This window comes from Plodia interpunctella, chromosome Z, assembly GCF_027563975.2.
Source record: "Plodia interpunctella isolate USDA-ARS_2022_Savannah chromosome Z, ilPloInte3.2, whole genome shotgun sequence".
Taxonomy (NCBI): Eukaryota; Metazoa; Arthropoda; class Insecta; order Lepidoptera; family Pyralidae; genus Plodia; species Plodia interpunctella.
This window is the reverse complement of record NC_071324.2, coordinates 4,880,771-4,900,180: the sequence shown is the minus strand read 5'-3', so window position 1 is coordinate 4,900,180 and position 19,410 is coordinate 4,880,771. Positions and strand designations below refer to the sequence as shown.

The following is a 19,410-nucleotide window of genomic DNA, read 5'->3' as shown; positions in this document are numbered from 1 at the left end:
TACCTACTTATTGTGACTACGGTACTTCCCTATTTATATATATATATATATATATAGTTAGTAGTATCTGTTTGAAATGTAATAAAGAATACCCCTTACATTAAAACTACAAACCTAACATACAAGGAAAGTGTTATAAGTTTTTTGTATTTTTGGGTGAGTTTGTATATAGGGGGTAATCTAAGGAACCACTAAACAGATTTCAAAAAATCTCACCAATGAGTAGCGTGGGAATGAGGATGGACATAGACTATATTTGATTGTCTGCAAATAGTTTCCGTGGCAGGTCGGCGTAAAACTGTCGATCCTTTCGAGATGTACAAAATTACTGAAACGGAACAGAATCGTAGCCTCGATTAATCGATAATACTTATATTAATGGTACTTGTGATTTAAATAATTTGTCTAGTAAAATCTGTTTTATACTGCATAACTATATATTATACTAGCTGCCCGTCCCGGCTTCGCTCAAGTAAAACCAAAGTAAATTATCAGGTAAATACATAATTATTATGGTATGGGCACGTATACATCGATAAATCGAGGCTACGATTCTGTTCCAGTAACTTGTAAGTACATTGTACTATACGGAAACATCCATACTTAGAACTTAATCGGGCTTACTGAGCAATCAATCACTTACGCTCTGACCGTTTGGGCCACAGGTTTGGGCGTATCCAAGTGATTGATTCGGCGCACCTAATTGTGTCCTATTATGAGAGCGCTGTGCCCAATGACAGTAATGGGAAACACTGAAACCATGGATAGACAAACCAATAGATGAGTTCAGGCGCTTTACTGGTGTAGTAAATTAGTATTATTGTACAGATAGGTACAACCCATCTATTATAAAGAGGTAAACGCTTGTGAGTTTGTATGTTTGAGGCGGATAATCTCCGAAACTACCAAACCAAGTCTTCCACCATTAGAAATGTACATTATCCAAGATTGATATAGGCTATATTTTATCTCAAAATTCCCATGGGAGCGGAGCCTCGGGCAACATCTATTTAGTCGAAAATATTATGTATAGGTAGGTAATACCATATAAAAATAATTCAGCAGAAAGCATGTGAAAAATATTTAGGAGAAGACTAGACAACCACATAGACCACATAAAAATAGAATTTCATCCCTAATGGCATCCTTGTCTCGTTCTGGCAATTTCAAATCAAGAGGTTCTCTTGCGCAGTCTAGTCAAGGATTCTAGGTATAATGATGAAGAAGTTTATTTTTATGAATAGACAGATATTTTGTATCAGTGTATATTTTTATTGGACGGTGGTAGTATCACATCAGTTACAATGTTTATAACATAACGCTATATAATTATATATATTCTAAATGCTTAGAGATCATATTTTTATAGGTAAATACATCGAACAGGGCAATTAAAGTATGCTCAAGTTTTATTAACTAAAAAATCTTTGCTCAATGATTCGTCCATGTGAACTAAATATCAGATTCAGTAGTTTCCTAAATGAACATCAATGTTAGAGCTAATTGTATGATTATTATTTAAATACGAATAAAAATTCTCGTACTTTGACCGTCCATAACCCAACTAATATTATATATGTGAAAGTAAGTTTGTTTGTTATCGCGCTTTATCTACTGGACCGATTGTGGATAGAAAATAACCTGGAATAACATATAGGCTACTTTTTATCCCTAAATTCCCACGGGAGCGTGCAGGGCGCTAGCCTATAAAATAACTAAAATACCGTTAATTAAAATTACATTTCTATAAGGCATGTGTATGATTAGATCATACAAATTTGGGACGCAAATTTTTAAAATATAACTTTTAGTAAAGAAAAAGTATATTGTGCTATTCGACTCAAGCTTGTGTAAACCAGATTATAAACTTTTACAAAAACGAACTGTGCAAACTAACTGTGCCCCGAGGCATCACTCCCGTGGGAATTTCGGGATAAAAAGTTCCATATGTGTTATTCCAGGTTATATTCTACCCATGTGCCCAATTTCATAACACTTCTTCCAGAGATATTGTGTAAAAAAAATAACAAATTAATAACATACATATATAACATACATTTGCTGCATTTTCACAACGAGAAAACGGATTAATTTTCTAAGTACCTAGTGGCTGTACGCGCGAACTAAATTTCCTTACACAATGTATTCTGAAATAGATATATTTTAATAAGTGTAACCCATTTTATGTACATATAATCTATAAATACTAATACAGGATACTCATATATCTGTGTACTTATATAAAAATACTATTTAGATATATCTAGTTATATACTTAATCAAATTAAAATTCGCCAGAAACATATACTTACTCATTTCATTGAAATGTACAACTATTATGATATCGAATATTTTTATTATTATTCGTAAAATCTCAGAAAGGTAACATGAATCCATCATTTCAATATTTTAAACATATTTGAGTACCTATAATTAGAAGCATATTGCTGCAACTACATTACTATTCTAATTAAATTTATGGTGTTTTCTACTTTGTGTTACAATACATTGTGAATTTCAGTGGGATTGGTCGAAATTTTTTGGTGGGCCTTATTTTAATATTACAAATTTTATTATTCTTTTTTATTAATAAGTAGGTATATTATCACTACATAGTATAAAACAAAGTCGCCTTCTACGTCTGTCTGTTTCTAAACTATCTTCGCTAGTAAGCAATAGTTCACATTTCATATTTTTATTTATGTACTTTCTGGTTATTTCTGTAAGCACGGATGAATTGACCGGGCTATCATGTCAAGGAAAAGAAACCTAAATTAAATTCAACCTCAGAACTGCAAAAGTAAAACAATACAGTTTTGAGACGACTAAGAGTGTTGAGCTTAACGAAAAGTAATAATGTATATAAAATATTACAAATCATTGATGATAATTATGTGGAAAGCAAATTTTAGTCTAGTTTGAAGCAACTTGTAGTTTACTGACAGGGTGATGTGGCTAAACACTAGATAGACTGCGGTGGCATACCAGTTACCATCAGGTGAGCCGTATGCCTAATTGCCTACAGTATAAAATAAAACTTTGCAAGTAATGTAATACCAGTAGTGTGTCTAGGTAATGTGAGTGATGTGTGAGTCTGAAGTTTTATCAACATCATTTATTTGTTAATAAAACTTAACACATTGCCTAAACGGGAGAACAAACATAGCGAAAGAGGCGCCGCTGATGCAAACACTGCGCACGATCAACCTCATAGCTCATGTGTTCTTTGAATGAATTTACGAAGCTTGGACTATTTGTTAATGTTAAAAAAGTGAAATTAACAATGTCGTAACGCCAGCATTGATTAAAAATTTAAAGGGGATTATGTTCACGTAAACACTGAGGGAAATTCCTAAAAGGCGTCCTAAATTAAAAATGTATACTCAATGTGCAAAGTACGTTGCACATATGTGCAAAATTATAAATGTAGATAATACATATACAATACAATTTTCATAATTGCATTAATTAACACCAAACTACTTGATATAGACACACTATGAAAGGTAGTTATCGCCAAGAATTGTGTCCATTGCTGGGACTGCCCGGTGTCGAAGTAGTAGAGCCGTTTAGGAGGGAATCGTCGATGCTTTCTTCGTCTGTTCGCGATTCGTCCGCAGCGTGTCGACAGAAAGGACAGTGACCTTTCGTTACTAACTGAATCTCATAATCCTCCATGTAAAATAGCTGTAAAAATATAAATACCATTATTGATTAATGAATGGCAGATGTGATGGGCAGTTGCAAGATTCTGCCCGATCATATTTATCATCATACATACAGTCTGTCAAGAAATTAAAGAAAATAAATGAAGGCACCATGTCCTCTTAACTGGCATTACTTATATACTAACTAGTAACTTAGTTTACTAACTCAACGATACTATATTTTTGCCGGGACCCAGGTCAACCTAAAATATATTATGAAATATATTTTTCAAAAACAAAGTATCTATTAAACGGAGATTTTAAAACACGAACTTCATCAAAATTAAACCAGTGGTTTATCTGTGAAACCGGAACAAACAGACGGACATTCTTATTTTTAATATTAGTTTATTAATTTACTGGTACTGACATTTTGGCAGTGCGGGCACGCCATAGCGGGCAATTCGGGCAGCATGTTGCGGTAGTACATCGGCGGCTGCAGCGGCCGCCGGACCACCACCACGCTGGCCGGACTCAGCCGCAGCAGGGCGCCGCGGCTGCATGACACTACGCCCGACTCGTCGTCCTACAAAAATGTTTACGTAACTATAAATACGTCACGAAAATAATAACTCTATATACGTACTGTTGTTATTAAGATAAAATATTTGTTTTTTGTTTGTAATGTATAAAATTAAACACTACTGGACCGATTTTGATGAAATTTGCCACGGAGACAGACGAAGTCCAATCTAAAAAAGTAGCCTACTACTTTTTTAGATTATGTCAAGAGCACACGGCCTGTTATTGTCTACTCATGTTAAGACTTTGACTCCATTGTGCAAATACTATGGAAAACAACGGAGCGGTAACACGCTGCTTCGATGCAGCGAAGCAATGGGGCAGTTACCTCGTCCACTTTATCCAGAAAGGGGTCACCACTGTCGTCGATGTGGTCTATTCTCAACACTTCCGCGCCGCCGCTGTCCTCTCTACTCGCGGTGTCGGGGAGCGGCGACCGTTCTATCAGGCTCATCGCTTCCTCTTCTGTTATTCCCTCCGAAGGCTCGAATTGTACAAGAGGCAACACTTCTGTAACATTATACAATATTTAGAATATATGTGTTTAAATTTACTTAGAATTAAACTATAATACCGTATAATACTATTTCGTAAGCGTGGATTTTAGTATATACTAGCTGTGCACCGGGCCTTTGCTTCCGTCTAAATTTCGGGATAAAAGATGTGAAGATGAAGACCCTATGTGATATACCAGGTTATATTCTACCAGTCTACCAAATTCCATAACAATCCGTCATGTAGATTTTACGTCAAACATACACACATACATCCTCACAAAATTCCGCATTTATAATATTAGTATATTATAAATTATATTAGTATATTATAAATATTTATTATTATAGTATTTATTATATTAGTATTTATAATAATAAATGCGGAATTTTGTGAGGAAGGACTAGCGGCCCGTCCTATACTAAATTATTCCTCAGGAATCACACAATTTATTGGTAAAAACGTCAAGTGGAATCAAGCACCACTTAAGGATCACGTCCCTGCCATGAGGAATACGAATCAAGCCTCCTTCATGGTACAGTCTCGCTCCTGTAGTACCGTCGATCTACGAAGAATCCATATTAATATCCTCATATTATGGATTGTTCATAGACCGACTGTACAACAGCAGTGAGACTGTATCATGAAAAACAAGTTTTATCTTCCTATCTATCAGTGAGACAGTTACCATGAGTAGCCAGTGAGTGGGCCAAAGCGTGCCGGCAATGCGGGCAGCGTGTGGCGCAGAGTGGTGGCGCGTGGCGGCGACACCGCCAACACAGTGGCGCCACGTCCTCGTCCCGCCCCTCCCCGCCGCCCGCCGCGCGTGTTTTCAGTATCAATAGCTCTACGCTCTCCTAAATACATCAATTTTAATACTATAACTGCAATCTGACACCAGTGTTACTCTGTTAGTCATAAAGTTTAGGCATACTTTAAGCTAATGTTTAAGTATATGTTTTGTCTCTTTCAGTAAATGTCAAATATAATAGTAAAAAAACAATAGTAAAATATGAAATATATTTTAGCGCTAGTTTAGAAAGAAAGAAGTTCTTAAGTTTGAAGCGGTGATGGTCTACCGGTTAGACGCCCGCCTGTGAACCGACAGGTCCTAAATTCGAATCCCACTGTATAAGTTTGAATATAAATCTGACTCATATAGTACTTTTACTGTCTGTCACTGTACTGTTACACGTTTTGCGAACCTGTGCCAGTCACGCCCGGCGTGTTAACACCAAAAACATCCGCTACAAAATTTTAAATCAGCACTGGTGTTGCGGCATTGTTTAGGCGGCGATAGTCAACGTTTTATATAGCCAAGTTAAACAGCATATAATAATGTCAATATAGCATATAATAATATCACATATTATAATGTCAATCCGAGTATTTTGCGCATATGTGCGTGCAATTTTATTCAAAAATAGCGGACCCTGCGGCGGACTTGTATTTTTCGAAAATTTCATACTGACCTGAAATTTTTGGGGAACCAGGAGTCCGAGAATTTTATCCAACATCTGGAGAGCTAAGCCGTTGGCATTCAAAGCTTTCGCCTGTTTTGCCAAGCAAAGATATAAACAGCTGAATTGTTAGGTTAAGGGTCGGTCTGATCAGTCGATTTGATAGAATTTTCATTCCTAAGACTTAGATACAAATAGCTGAATGTCTGAGATAGGAGAAGAGTTATGTTTTACACGCCAGAGTATTGAGCAATTATTGGAAAATACCTCCAAAACTTACCAAGCGTGTAAAACTACGTAGGACATTGTATAGAGATACTAAAAGAGAGATTTGATCGGTAGTAATATCGAATTCGCCGATAGAGGCGCTGGTATAAAACGATTCCCTACCATTCATTATCATGGAACTGTATGAATACGTATGTATATGAATGAAACTGTAATACGGTGGTCATTTGGTATTTTATGATCTTAAATTTAGTTTTGATCTTCTAGTGAAAGTCAGTCCAACTGGTTGGACGGAGCAGTGGGACATTCGGGTGAATGTTATTATACGAATTTGCCATAAAAAGGATACAATTTGGAGACTCCTGGGGGTGGGTCGCCATCAACGAGGGCCAACACATATCTCGCCGCGTTCAGCAACGCATCCGGCTGACACAGAGAAAATGGCTCGTGTACGCAGCGATGTACGGAATCATACGCGTGGTAGATACGCGCCAGACGCTCGTTCGCGAAGTACTTCTGAAGACTCGTGGTACGCTCCCTGGCGAATAATGATTAAACAAGTAGTGGTAATATTCATCGATGACCTTTTATATAACATTATTAAATTACATTATCATACCTTTCATGCCGTTGACGTTTTTATTAATTTTATAATCTTACAAGTGAGAATTTCCAAATGAAACGATACAAAATTTTCTAGCAGAATGTGTTAGCTGCATAATTCAATCAAGTAAAATAATGGAAAGTCAATTAATGGAAAGTGCTAAAAGTACCAAACTTGTCACTAATCTCAATTTTGCCGATAAGCTCACCGCTATACACTGAGTCACACCGCGATTTTGTGTAACTGTATTACATATTGCTTCAAAACAATTTTTCACCCGATGCGTCACAGTGTAACAAATCGCGGTGTGACACATTGGGAACAAACCGACATGTTTGTGTTTCACTTCTCACTACCGAATCGATTCGAAGTGTGACGCAGCGAACCAATCACATTGCGGTGTGATTGACGTTACATCACAATGGCGCACTGTGATTGGCTAGTTGTGTCTAATTGCGAATCGACTCGTTGGTGAGATGTAAATAGCAAAGTCGCACTACGCACACTGTATATACAAGACTTACTTGTCTCCAGACGCAGCCGCAGTGTCGAGGCACTGCGCCGCCAGCAAGTGGTACAAGTAGCCGGCGTCCGTGAAGCGTTCTTCGGCGACCGCGTTGCCGACGAGAATCGAGAACACTCGCAACGCCGTCGCCGTCTCTCCGGCCATGTGGTAAGCTGGAATAATAAAATAAATTAATTAAAATATTTTTTATTTAGTCCCAATTATTATTTTCTTCTTTATTCTTCCAATTACTTCTATCCTTCGGCAGTTGTTGTGATTCTTTGTCACAGGCCGTTCAGATAGTTCGTCGGACCTTCTCAGCCGGGACTCAAGTAGTCACAATATAATATTGAAATAAAATTAATATTAAGTACAGTAGTCTGTCTATAAATAGCAGAAAACAGATTTTTAACGAACTGCATAGCATACGGTTACCTAAACGACAAGAATTTACGTGCTTGGCCTATTGGACCTTAAAGAAAAAAAACATTAGAAGAAGCTAATCATAATAAACAAGTTATTTATTATAATAACTTACACGATAAAGTTTTACAATAAATATTAATAAGCATTAAAAGTAGGTAGCATAAAAACCTTTCTGTGCATCCACGAACTTGCTCTCCTGCGCCATTCGGTGCGCGTACGGCAGATACACGTCGCGGCGGCACTCCGAATGTTCGCGAGCCAACGCGAACGCTCGAGACCATTCGCCCGCGGAAACCGCCAGCTGCGCTACTCTCCTAAAAACAGAAATCAGACTTAATTTTATTTCTACTCAAATTTTAAATGTGGATTGGAATAATAATAACTAGTTGTTGCCCGCAGCTTCACCAGCGGTAACCCTTGTTTGAATTCTGATCATTATTTATACCAAATTTCATCAAAATCGGCCAGTTCTATCAGGCTGACACAATGCGAGAACATAATATAAGTTCACCGGTAGTCGCCCAGTCGCTGGTACACGTCAGCGGCGGTGGCGGGTTCCCCTGCAGTAACTAGAGCCTCCGCCACGTGTCTCAGAGACTCGCTCGAGCCCTTGTCCAACTTGCGGGCCAGTTCAATCAGCCTGGAAAAAATAAATTATTATAACCACATGAGTCACATGCTTTTTAACTAATTTTGAAAATAATTATTTAAGATGATAAAATTTCCGGTCATATTCCCAGGAATATTTTCATTTCATTATTTTTTCAAACTATATCTTTGTTTATTGTTATTGATATATTTTTTTACTAAATACATACATATCCCGCTTCCCGGATTCGGCCATGAGTTGCGCGGCGCGCTTGACGTCTCCGGCGGCGAGGTACATCTCGGCGGCGGCCCGGGGCTCGTTCACGTGCCGCGCCCATTCCGCGCGCCGACGCGCCAGCGCCGCTAGGCCTTCGCCCTCGCCCACGTACTCCTGGGAACATTTAATTCAAATATATGTGAAAACATAGTAAAGTAGCGAAATAGTGTTATTATTATATTCAGAAATTTATATTTCTTCTAGCGGCTTCTATCAATGAAAACCACATGAAAATCGAAAAGTAGTTTTTGAGTTTACCGCGAACAGACAGACAAACGCAGCAGAGGACTTTGTTTTATAATATGTAATAATAAGGATAAATTAGTCATTATTGTACCATTATTGAGTTTAAGAAATACTAATGGAAACATGCAAAAGAGAGACCCTGAAAGTAGATCGAAACAAATTGATTATTAACAATTGATATATTGCGTGCAGCTTGTTTAATGTTAAATTGAACTTACCTGTGCCTTGTTGAACATCCGCAAGTCGACGTACAAGTTGAGCGCCCGCTCGTCGCGCCCCACACTGTGGAACGCCCGCGCCGCGTCCGCGTATCGCCCGCGATACGCCGCCACTTCGCCCACAATCACCGGTCGCTTTTCACCCGCTTCGAATCTTTCCTAAACATTATATTTTCATAATTAATTAGTAAATATCAACAGCATAAAGATAAGAAAACCTTACAAAGTAATCATCTCAAGATTAACAAAAATATGTCCGAAATTCTCAAAACTATTATTATTATTAATTGAAAGGGTTTTTGTTACAATTGATAAGTTACAAGAAACACTTTGTTAATCTTTTTAATTAATATTAATTATAATCTTTTTAATTTACTAATTTACCCCGTAAAATAACCTCTGAAATAGACTTACCCACATATGGTATAGTAGATTTTGACTCAATCGATTACCTGTAATTGATCGATGAGTGTCAAAAATATGATATTTTCGCTGCGCTGGAATGCTTTCTTGGCGACTTCGAAAGACAGTTCCTCCAACGCCGCCATCCCGAGCCGTTCCCAGTCCAGAGCCGTGACGCCCAAACACGCAACAGCGTACGCCTCACTAACATCAGTTTGAATAGGTAATACATTTATAAGAATGGGAAATAAATCAGCCTGAATACGGAATATTACTGCGATCTTATCATATGATAAGATCGCAGTAATATTCCGTAGTCTATATAGACTTTAACGCGACAGTCCAACAAAACCCACACATGCAAGATTACCAAATTCACCAAAGCTCAAAACACAGTGTTACAGGGCATAAAGTATTGGGGCATTATTTACTATTTGTTGGTGCATTAAAAAGGTCTTACTTGAACAACTTCTGCTGGATATTCTGGTGAACTGCGTGTGAAAGAGGCACATTTATCGTTTGCATAGAGTTAGCTTGCAAACAAAAAACACGGCCACCCTGTTAACAATAAAACATATCTTAGAACTTCGATATTATACAAGCTTTCGTCTCACGGTAAGTTCCAGCATACTGACGACATATTCTCCTAGTAGTATACTCATCTTCATGGCTCAAGCTTTACCTGGAAACCGACGACAGAGCCCTGCAGCGGCTGCGTGGCGGGCGGGAACAGGCCAGCCTTGATGGACAGCAGCCCACCCCCGGAGAAGCTCAGTAAATCATCGCACCACGAGTTCCACGATACTGACGATACGTTCTCCTCCTAAATAACATTTTGTTTATTTATTTACGAACACAGCAATAAAAATATAAAACTTAGCAATTATATAACTCGACAAATCAATGGTAAGAAAATAGGCCGATCGATTATCGTAAACAGAGAAAGCTGCAGGCCAAGTCGTATCTTCAATTTCTCTCATACAAGAAAGAGATACATGAGAAGAAACGAGACAGAGCGCTGACATTTTTTACACATGACCCTTTGTATGAGAATAGCCGGAATAGCCAGGAAATAGCCAGAATCTTCTATCGGTCACGACTCTGTAGTGTATATAGTATTTTTGGTCTTTGGCAGTAACAAAGAGCTCACAGTGTAGAGAAGTTCCCCAGTGGGCAGACTGTAGACCCTGCAGATGGAGGCCTCGTCGACAACAGCCAGCCGGCTGCGGGACGCGCTCACGTCCAGACAACGCACGCTGGCAGGAGTCTGCAGCACCGCCTTAAACGTGCCCGTCACCGGCTCCACTTGCCAGATCTGAAAACAACCACAGCAAATGGGTTTGGTTATAGTTAACGCCATTTTCAATTTTCGCGACCTTTTTGAAAAGGCATATCAAAGAGAACAAATAAAGTTTTTGCCTTTAGGCGATTTGAATAAGCCGACCCCGTTTAAATTGGGATTTGACAAAGAGCAAGACGTAGGCTATTTCAATGAACCACTTGAAAAGAAAGAAAAATATAGACCACAATAGTTAACTTTATTTCACTAGCTAAAGCTGGATAAATACAATCCTAACAATATAATATCCACATTTGATCCATATCGATTGATACCAAAAGTTATAAATATCAAAATATAGGTTATTAGCGGCCTTTGTGGTAACCCTAATGTTATTTGTTTTTTTTATGTAAAATAAATCACTCTATCTATTGGTGAACAGCACATGAAAATCCGTTAATTAGTTTTTTAATTTATCACGAACAGACAGACAGACGCGGTAGAAGACTTTGTTTTATAATATGTAAGGATATGTCATTTTTACGACATTATGTTCCGGGCATTTGTAAATTTAATTCCAAGGCCGAAACACTTTTGTGGGCACTTGACGAGATAGACACGAACGAAGTTTAATTGTTACGTCTGCTGTAGCAATCATTTATCCGCGGAAGTGTTAACTATACACGGCACTACAAAATTGTAAAAAAGAATACAAAATAGCTTACTTGTCCATTTTGAAGCCCCAACAACAGCACCTCTTCAAAATACAACGTGGTAACTTTGACGTAGCGGATGGGCGCCGGCATTGACCAACTCTTCGGCAGCCGCCGACCCACCATCACTAACTTTGAATCCTGATTTAAAAAATTAATATTAAAGTCAAATTCGATTATTGCCTTACCTATAGTTATTATATTGTGTGCTTGGAGTAGCAAGATTAGATTAGAAATTTAGAAGTACATAATGAAAATACTCTTATATCTTTTGAAGAGATTCGTTTGCACGATTACTTTATTCTCACAAATATATATTATTAATTTTATATAAGCACACATATGTACATTATTTAGATTAAAATATAGCATTGTAATTTTATAATAAACCCTCTTTGAACTTTGATGAGTTTCATTGTCTGACACATTCCTCACACTTGGTCAAGACACCTTTAGCAGTCAGTATACTGATCAGTCTTGTGAGCATGCCCCACTGGTAGTGGGAAAATCCTACATCCTGTGCATATGCACCTCGTGCTCACACCTTTACTCCTTTCCACGATCCGTCTGTTATCTTAGGTCGCATGATAACAAATATGTTATGGGCCTATATATGTATAAGCCTGCGACCTAAGATGACAGACGGACGGCTAAAGATGTCTTGTCCGTAACTGGAAGCTTATATTGTTACTCTTTCAAGCAAAATCAACTGGAACGATCGTTATGAATGTTGGTATGTAAGTAGAATATAATCTGGAATAAGATAATAATCATCCCGAAATTTCCAAGCCCCGAGCCGCGGCTATTACATTTATATATTCCTTAGTTCATGGTTAAGGCAAGCTGGTAGGTAAATAAACTAAGGTTCTTTCAGTTAAATCACAGCTCCCTTGACAACTCATATTAACACTAAGTTAATAAGCAATGTACGTACATATACACGAATACTATATAATTAAGTGAAGAGTCACACTTGAATAAATATATTTCAGTCACACCCTACTTTACTATACAAACAGTAAAATTTTAAATTGTAAAAGTAAAAGTTAAAGTATAATTAAAACCAATATTTGTGACGTCACGTGTGCCCACTGTCATACAAACCACATATATATTTTCGTTTTTGGCACATGGAAAATGACACTTTTTTCTGAATTTCTGATTTGACTTGATCGCAACTTTCCTAAATAGCTTTTCCAAAAATATCCCACGTTTAGAAAGCAGTCTGTACCTGGCACAGAAGTAGGGCATCGCTCGTGGCCACCAGCAGCGAGCACTCCGTCTTCTGCGGCAGTTTCTGCTTCACCCGGTACAGCATCCCGTCCACGTCCCCCTGTTCGTAAACCACCACGCGCTCCGGCAACTGGACCTGAGTCGATGTCAATAAATTCATTCCAAATTCAACATTATTTAATTGCGTAAATTAAATTAATATTTACGGTGTTGGTAACATAGATGTAGATATGAATGAAAAAATATCCCCGGACGATTGGGCACTGACATTCTTTTCAATTTAAATCTTTCAAGCATTTTTTTCTGTTAACTATCTATCTTCAATCTGTTACACATCCATTTAAAAAAGAACATTTCAATTTTATGATTCATAACAAGATTTGTTATGAATCATAAAATTGAATTGTTCTTTTGACATCCCGTAGACGACATGACCCGACCGGGGATCGCGTATATAACTGTATCGCGATAAATTGTAGACTTCATCACATCTTTCATTTCGCTGATAGTAGTACGTATTAGAAACAAACATGACAAAAAGTAGGGCAGTGCTAATATATTTTGTACTTCACCATATGCCCATGATTAATAACCTCCTCTATTAAAGTAGAGGAAGCGCCAAAAATTGGTTTCTTACAAGTGGTGTGTGAAAAAGTCCTACTTATCCTAATTTCAGACTTATTTTTACTATCAGACTTAGCTGCCTAAAAATACACAGCGTCTTAAGTTTATGCCGAAACACAAACCATAGCGAGTTTTAATAACAATCAGCGACATCTAGTAGGGAAACTGAGAGTATGGAGATGTTTTAATAACATGATGATTATTTGTATGATTTGAGATTTGTTGATTGATTTGAGTCACATTTTATGTGAATTTTTTCTAGAAAATAAAGAGATGGCTCCTTGCTATGATTTTCGTAGAAAGATCTACAAAATATTTTCTCGTAGACGATTGGTATTTTCATGTAATCTAGTTTTATGCAACAAAGAAACTAGTGTCATTCGTAGACGATGTCTCGTAGTCGTAGCAATTAAAAATGGGTTAGTCAATACAAATATAGCGATACAAATACATTTTAAAAAAGTACCAGGAAATTACCCTTTTTAGCTAAAATAATGTTGTACACCTAGCTGGCAATACTTCATACACGTACAATATGGGTAATAATGCAATGTACGTTCTTCCGCGTCGGCATAGGTCTGATTTCGCCGATAGTGTGCAGCCGGACTTAGAAACGTTACAAATTAAACATAATTACCGCTAGTCTGTGCTTGTATATTGCTATTTTCTGCACCCTGTCGTGACACTTGATGCGGACCTTGTTGCCGGACGTCAAATGTTGGATAATGACGTCCGTCATGTTCTCGCGGTACGCGTACCGTTCTCGATACAGCCCGTGCACTGTGCTGAACACCACTTGATAGCACCATAAAGTGCCATCTTGACATGCCACTGCCTATAACGATTAAGTAGAGTTTTAGAAGCTTTGTATTTAATTTTAACTGGCTATGTATATATGTATGAAAGCAACTATTTATGTTTATTCGAATGAAAAGTTACATCTCAATTCTGAAGAAGTTCTCTACAATCTATTTAGCTAAAACTTTTTATACATATTTGGTTTGGATGATTGATAATCCATCATTATTATACCCATGACTGATTGTTCATCAAGGAACTTTTTGATTTGTTTAGTCACGTGTTGATTGCAATTCCCTGCAATCCAAAAAGTTTGGATCAGAAATGTTATTTTTATTTAAAAAAGCCTATTAATATATTGGTATCAACCAGTAATTCCATATGAAATTATTAATTCTTTTATTTAAATTAAAACTCTTACTACAGAGAAACATATGGCACGAGATATATTGTATGCATCAAAAGAACTTTTTAAAGGTTTATCACTATAAACCTTTAAAAATACTTATTTTAATGCAGTGCTAAAGAAGAGAAATGAGATGGACTCAGATGCATTATCTGAGGATGATCTTAAAGACATAACATTAGAGCAGTTACTTAGGTTCTGCAAAGGTACAGGTAAAAATTCAACGGATCGCCGTCAACATAGGGTTAACAGGTAACTACCACACTCCAAAAAGGGGGTCTTGGGGAAATGGATGAAATGGTCTTAGAATGGGGACCGATCACACGACTGGTGCTTGCGCTGGTGTCCCCAACCAGGAAACAACGATACAGGGCCATGATGTACAGGTTTGTACACTAGTCGAGTAGCATAACCATATGAAGTGTAGATGCGGTTAGTTTTAAGAACTTTTTGTAAGTTCTTCACGAATTACCAAGGTGTTGAGGTTGGGCGAAGGTGCTGTAGCCCACACCCACTCCTGCTGCGTGTTCAGGATGGGCACGCCCTCGGAGGTCAGCACGGCCCAGCTGCCCACGCCTCCCACTAGCACCAGAGACCCCAGCATCGTCACTGAAAGTGCTGCCAATCCTGGCAGTAACAGGGAATATGCGTCTAACTGGAATCTTATGGTTTTTTTTACATAGAAAAAAAAAATATTCTCGCAGACGTCTGAGCCCGGGATCCACTTAAAAGTATTAAAATATACTAAATGTATTAGCAGAATGTGGATTCACGATAAAAATTTGTATCAAATAAAGCTATTCGGTACCAATTATTTGTAGCTATTTTTATTTGCTATCACATAACAGAGTTTTATTTGTATTATATATAATTTAATTAAATTGAATTATTACTGTTATCAAAATTAAATTCAGCATAGCCAACTATATCTTACCCTGGGAAGTTTTTTTTTTTCAGGATAAAATGTAGCCTATGTCCTTCTCTGTACTCATGCTTGGATGAGTAGTTAAAGCATGAAGTGGTAACAAATAAATGTATTACTTACTTTATCCTTTATAATATTAGTAAAGATATAGACAGTTCTCTGTAGAACAGTAACTTTATATAAGTAATTTTAAACATAGACCTTTTTTACCAACCTATGTCTCTATCCTTGGATACTTGTTGCCCTTGGGTGTTGTAAAACGACAAGGTTTCATTCCAGTCGGTAACCAACAGCGTCGTTTTGTAAAAGGTGACAGCCCACACAGCTGCCTCGCGAGTGATGCGTTGAACTTCGTCTCCCATCTGTAGTCAGAATGCATTTTTACAAGCTTTTATTTAACTTGCAATATACATGAGTATGTACGATGGTAAACTGTTTGTACGGGTGGAATAACCAACTGAATTTTGAAGCAGACATATATCTTCCACCAATTGAGCTGAACTGTTGTGTACACATTTAATTATACCTTACAATGAAATAAGTGAGAAACTGCTCAATATTTTGCTGCAGGATAGGTTTTTGTCACTCATTGAATGATAAAAATTTTTGTTGGGGTCAATAAAAGCTTATGTCATAGGCAAAAATGTAACAAGCCAAATTTTGGACGAAAAGCAAAAGTGAAACAACCATATTTGCTATCACACAGTAGGTAAATAGTTGTCTTTAAAAGCTGAAAAAGTACATTATGAACATAATGGAAATCCAAATATTATATACTCACTCTATCCCGGATAGAGACAGCACCAACTGCTAATCCAATAGCAAGGTTTTGTCCATTAGGAGACCAGGCACAAGAGGTGATGCGGCCGGCCACCCGGTGCTTCTGAACTGCCTTTACGTCCGCCGACCAAAATGCAAGATCCGAGAGTGCGCATGACGCTAGGTGCATCGTCACTGGGTTATAGGCTAAACATTGAATAGCCTCACTATGCCTGTAACATTTCGAAAAATATGTATATATTGTAAATTATTAATAAAAAGTTTATTGATAGTACAGAAATTACTTCTTCAGATAATGTAATATTTTTTAAGTTATAGCATCAATTCAATAGTCTAAATTTCATTGAGACTGCTACAAAATCTTAGCTCTAAGTCTCAATTAAATCACCCCAAAGGCTTTGAGATGTAGTGGTACAAAATCTTGCTTCATTTCTCATGAACTTAATAAATTAAATACTAAATATATATTTTTACATTTCAAACACAATATTTCATGGCATACTTACGAATATTTCAATACACCTTCCATCTTTGAGGTCCAAATGATGACATTCTTATCAGCACTGCCACTGGCAAACTTCTTGCCATCACCACAATAGGCAACAGCATATACCGCACCTTTGTGAGCTTGAAGCAACTGCACTAAAGAACCATCCCGAGGGTCATACACCATTACTTTCTCACCAGCTCCCACCACTAGCTGGGTGCCATCTGGGCTGAAGCATAGTGTGTGGACACTGAAAAATTACATTAAAAATTGTATTATTATTACTTAAAACAGTGTGTATCAATGAACAACTCTAATGAATTATTTTGCGTTTATTTAGTAACCTTTAATTGTCTCCCTTGCTAACCATCTCTATTCTATTTAGATATTAGACTGCATTTTTTTAAAACATGGTTTTCACCAATATATAATGTTTAGATTTCTGATGAAGTTTTAGGAGTATAATTTATCATCTTTTTAACCATGCAAAGCAGGGCCGGCCCGCTATTTCAATATATAACGAATTTAAGCTGTACCATCTTATTTCTTCCAATATTTGTATGCCAAAATACAAAACATAGAGAGTATTAGTTTGTGAAGACAAGTAGGAATTTAAGCCATATTATAAGCTAAGGTTGCCCGAAAATAGTCTTACCTTGAAAATTCAATTTTATCGGCTTCATGTATTTTATTTACCCACTTTGGAACTGTTCTCATTGTGTTCTAACTGTTAAACTCATAAACAAGACAACCACAGCCTAAGCTAATAATAAATATATCTCATACTGCTTTCAAATCAAATATAGGTATAAGACCACTAAGATAGGTACCTATTAACTCGATGCCACTAAGAAATAAGTTTAGTGTGCATGGTATTGTGTGATGATTTTCGTTGACAACGATACCAAAATGTAAACAAAACTTGAGGTTATTATATCTGGGCAATACTATTAAAATGGATATAACTTGGATATATGAGGTACAATATAAATTATAAGATTTTTTATTTTAAGTATTTGTAGATTCTGATTTAATTCATTTCTTACAGACGCAACAATCAACAAAAGCATAACAAACTACTACCTACCTAGCCTACAGCTACCTAATAATCTCTCTCAATTCAAATTAAATGACATTGACATTGACAAATAATGCAAATGACATCACAAGACAAGTAAGACCATCAAATTCATACTTCCTCCCTTTACTGAAGACCGGAGGCGGATGCAGGCTCCATACAGTTTGCCAAACTTTGGTGGTTCAGTATACATTGCTTATTTTTCATTGGGGTAAATAAAAGCTCTCATACAAAATACGCAATATTCAAGCATTCGATCAGCTGGCATCCAGGTCGAAGCTGGTCGATCGTAGCGCCATCTGTCTATAGAGCTATGAGTCACCTACATGGCTTGTCTTATATGTATAGTCGGCTTTTTGCGTCTCGGCGTTGTCAATGTAGCGTGGTAGATGTCGCCACGACAGACTATTATTTTTACTTTGTTTTAAAATTTAATTTAGGTACATATTTTTTATTTCTTTCTTTTTATTTCACTTATATACAGGCCCAGATGAAAATCAGCGCTGTGCATATAGCTGAGCCGGTTACCGTTTCGGCTTCTGTTAAAAATCTCTGTAATGAAGTATATGTGTTTTATATTACCGGCTAAATGTGTATAGCCGAATAAAGTTTTTCTTTATATGCAGGCTCCACAATGTCGTCAAATATTTTGCGAAACTTTGGCGGAAGGGTATTCATTGCTGGTTTTTCATTGCAGTAAATAAAAGCACTCATACTAACTGCGCAATGTTCACGCATTTGGGTCGGCATGTGTCTGAGTTCGTGTGGAGTTGGCATTATATATAGTTAGAAGCAAAAGGTATCAGATGTACTCACCTTATAGTTATAGTCTACCTTTTAGCACACAAAAAGGATAGGTAGGCAGGTTGGGCTAGTTGGGCTACCAATATATGGGATGGCAATACATGTATGCTTAGGATCAACAATATTGAATCAAAATCAAAATCAAATCAAATCATTTATTCAGAAATTAGGCCTTCACAGGCACTTTTTCACGTCATAATCTAAATTAAATGATGTTTACCAAAGCTACAAACTACTAGCATTTCGGAACGACCACTGCTGAGAAGAAATGCCGAAAGAAACTCATTCAAACAGTGTTGGTCCCTATTATGCCAGAAGGGCTAACCATTTTTTATATATAAATTTATGTATAATTTTTTATCAGTAATATAACATTAAGTACATAATAAAGTACATGGTCAAAAGGTATACTGAAACATATTATGATCGTGATCAAGTGCTGATGAAAGGAAAATATATATATACTTATATATATATGTATAATTAACCAAACAAAAAAAAAAACTTTTAATAAAAGATCGAGCTGACCAGTTCCCCCGGCAGCACCCGTTCACGAGTTGACGCGTGAGTCAGCCATCGCGAAGCTCAACCACAATAGAGGGAAC

The 19,410-nt window shown here is 37.1% G+C and overlaps 1 protein-coding gene across 1 annotated transcript; it reads right to left on the bottom strand.

The window, feature by feature from the left end:
- Positions 1-1,257: 1,257 nt before the first annotated feature.
- Oseg1 (Outer segment 1) lies at positions 1,258-18,020 on the bottom strand. Its single transcript, XM_053768407.1, has 23 exons — positions 17,579-18,020; positions 16,943-17,173; positions 16,438-16,648; positions 15,871-16,018; positions 15,204-15,358; positions 14,165-14,362; positions 12,902-13,039; positions 11,683-11,811; positions 10,829-10,993; positions 10,361-10,501; positions 10,139-10,236; positions 9,729-9,882; positions 9,277-9,435; positions 8,766-8,926; positions 8,459-8,587; positions 8,116-8,261; positions 7,541-7,694; positions 6,762-6,950; positions 6,197-6,305; positions 5,413-5,581; positions 4,558-4,739; positions 4,078-4,233; positions 1,258-3,687 (listed from the first exon to the last, which is right to left on the bottom strand). The coding sequence occupies exons 1-23, from the start codon at positions 17,638-17,640 to the stop codon at positions 3,511-3,513; spliced, it is 3,561 nt and encodes a 1,186-aa protein (XP_053624382.1). The 5' UTR covers positions 17,641-18,020; the 3' UTR covers positions 1,258-3,510.
- Between the last annotated feature and the right edge of the window lie 1,390 nt (positions 18,021-19,410).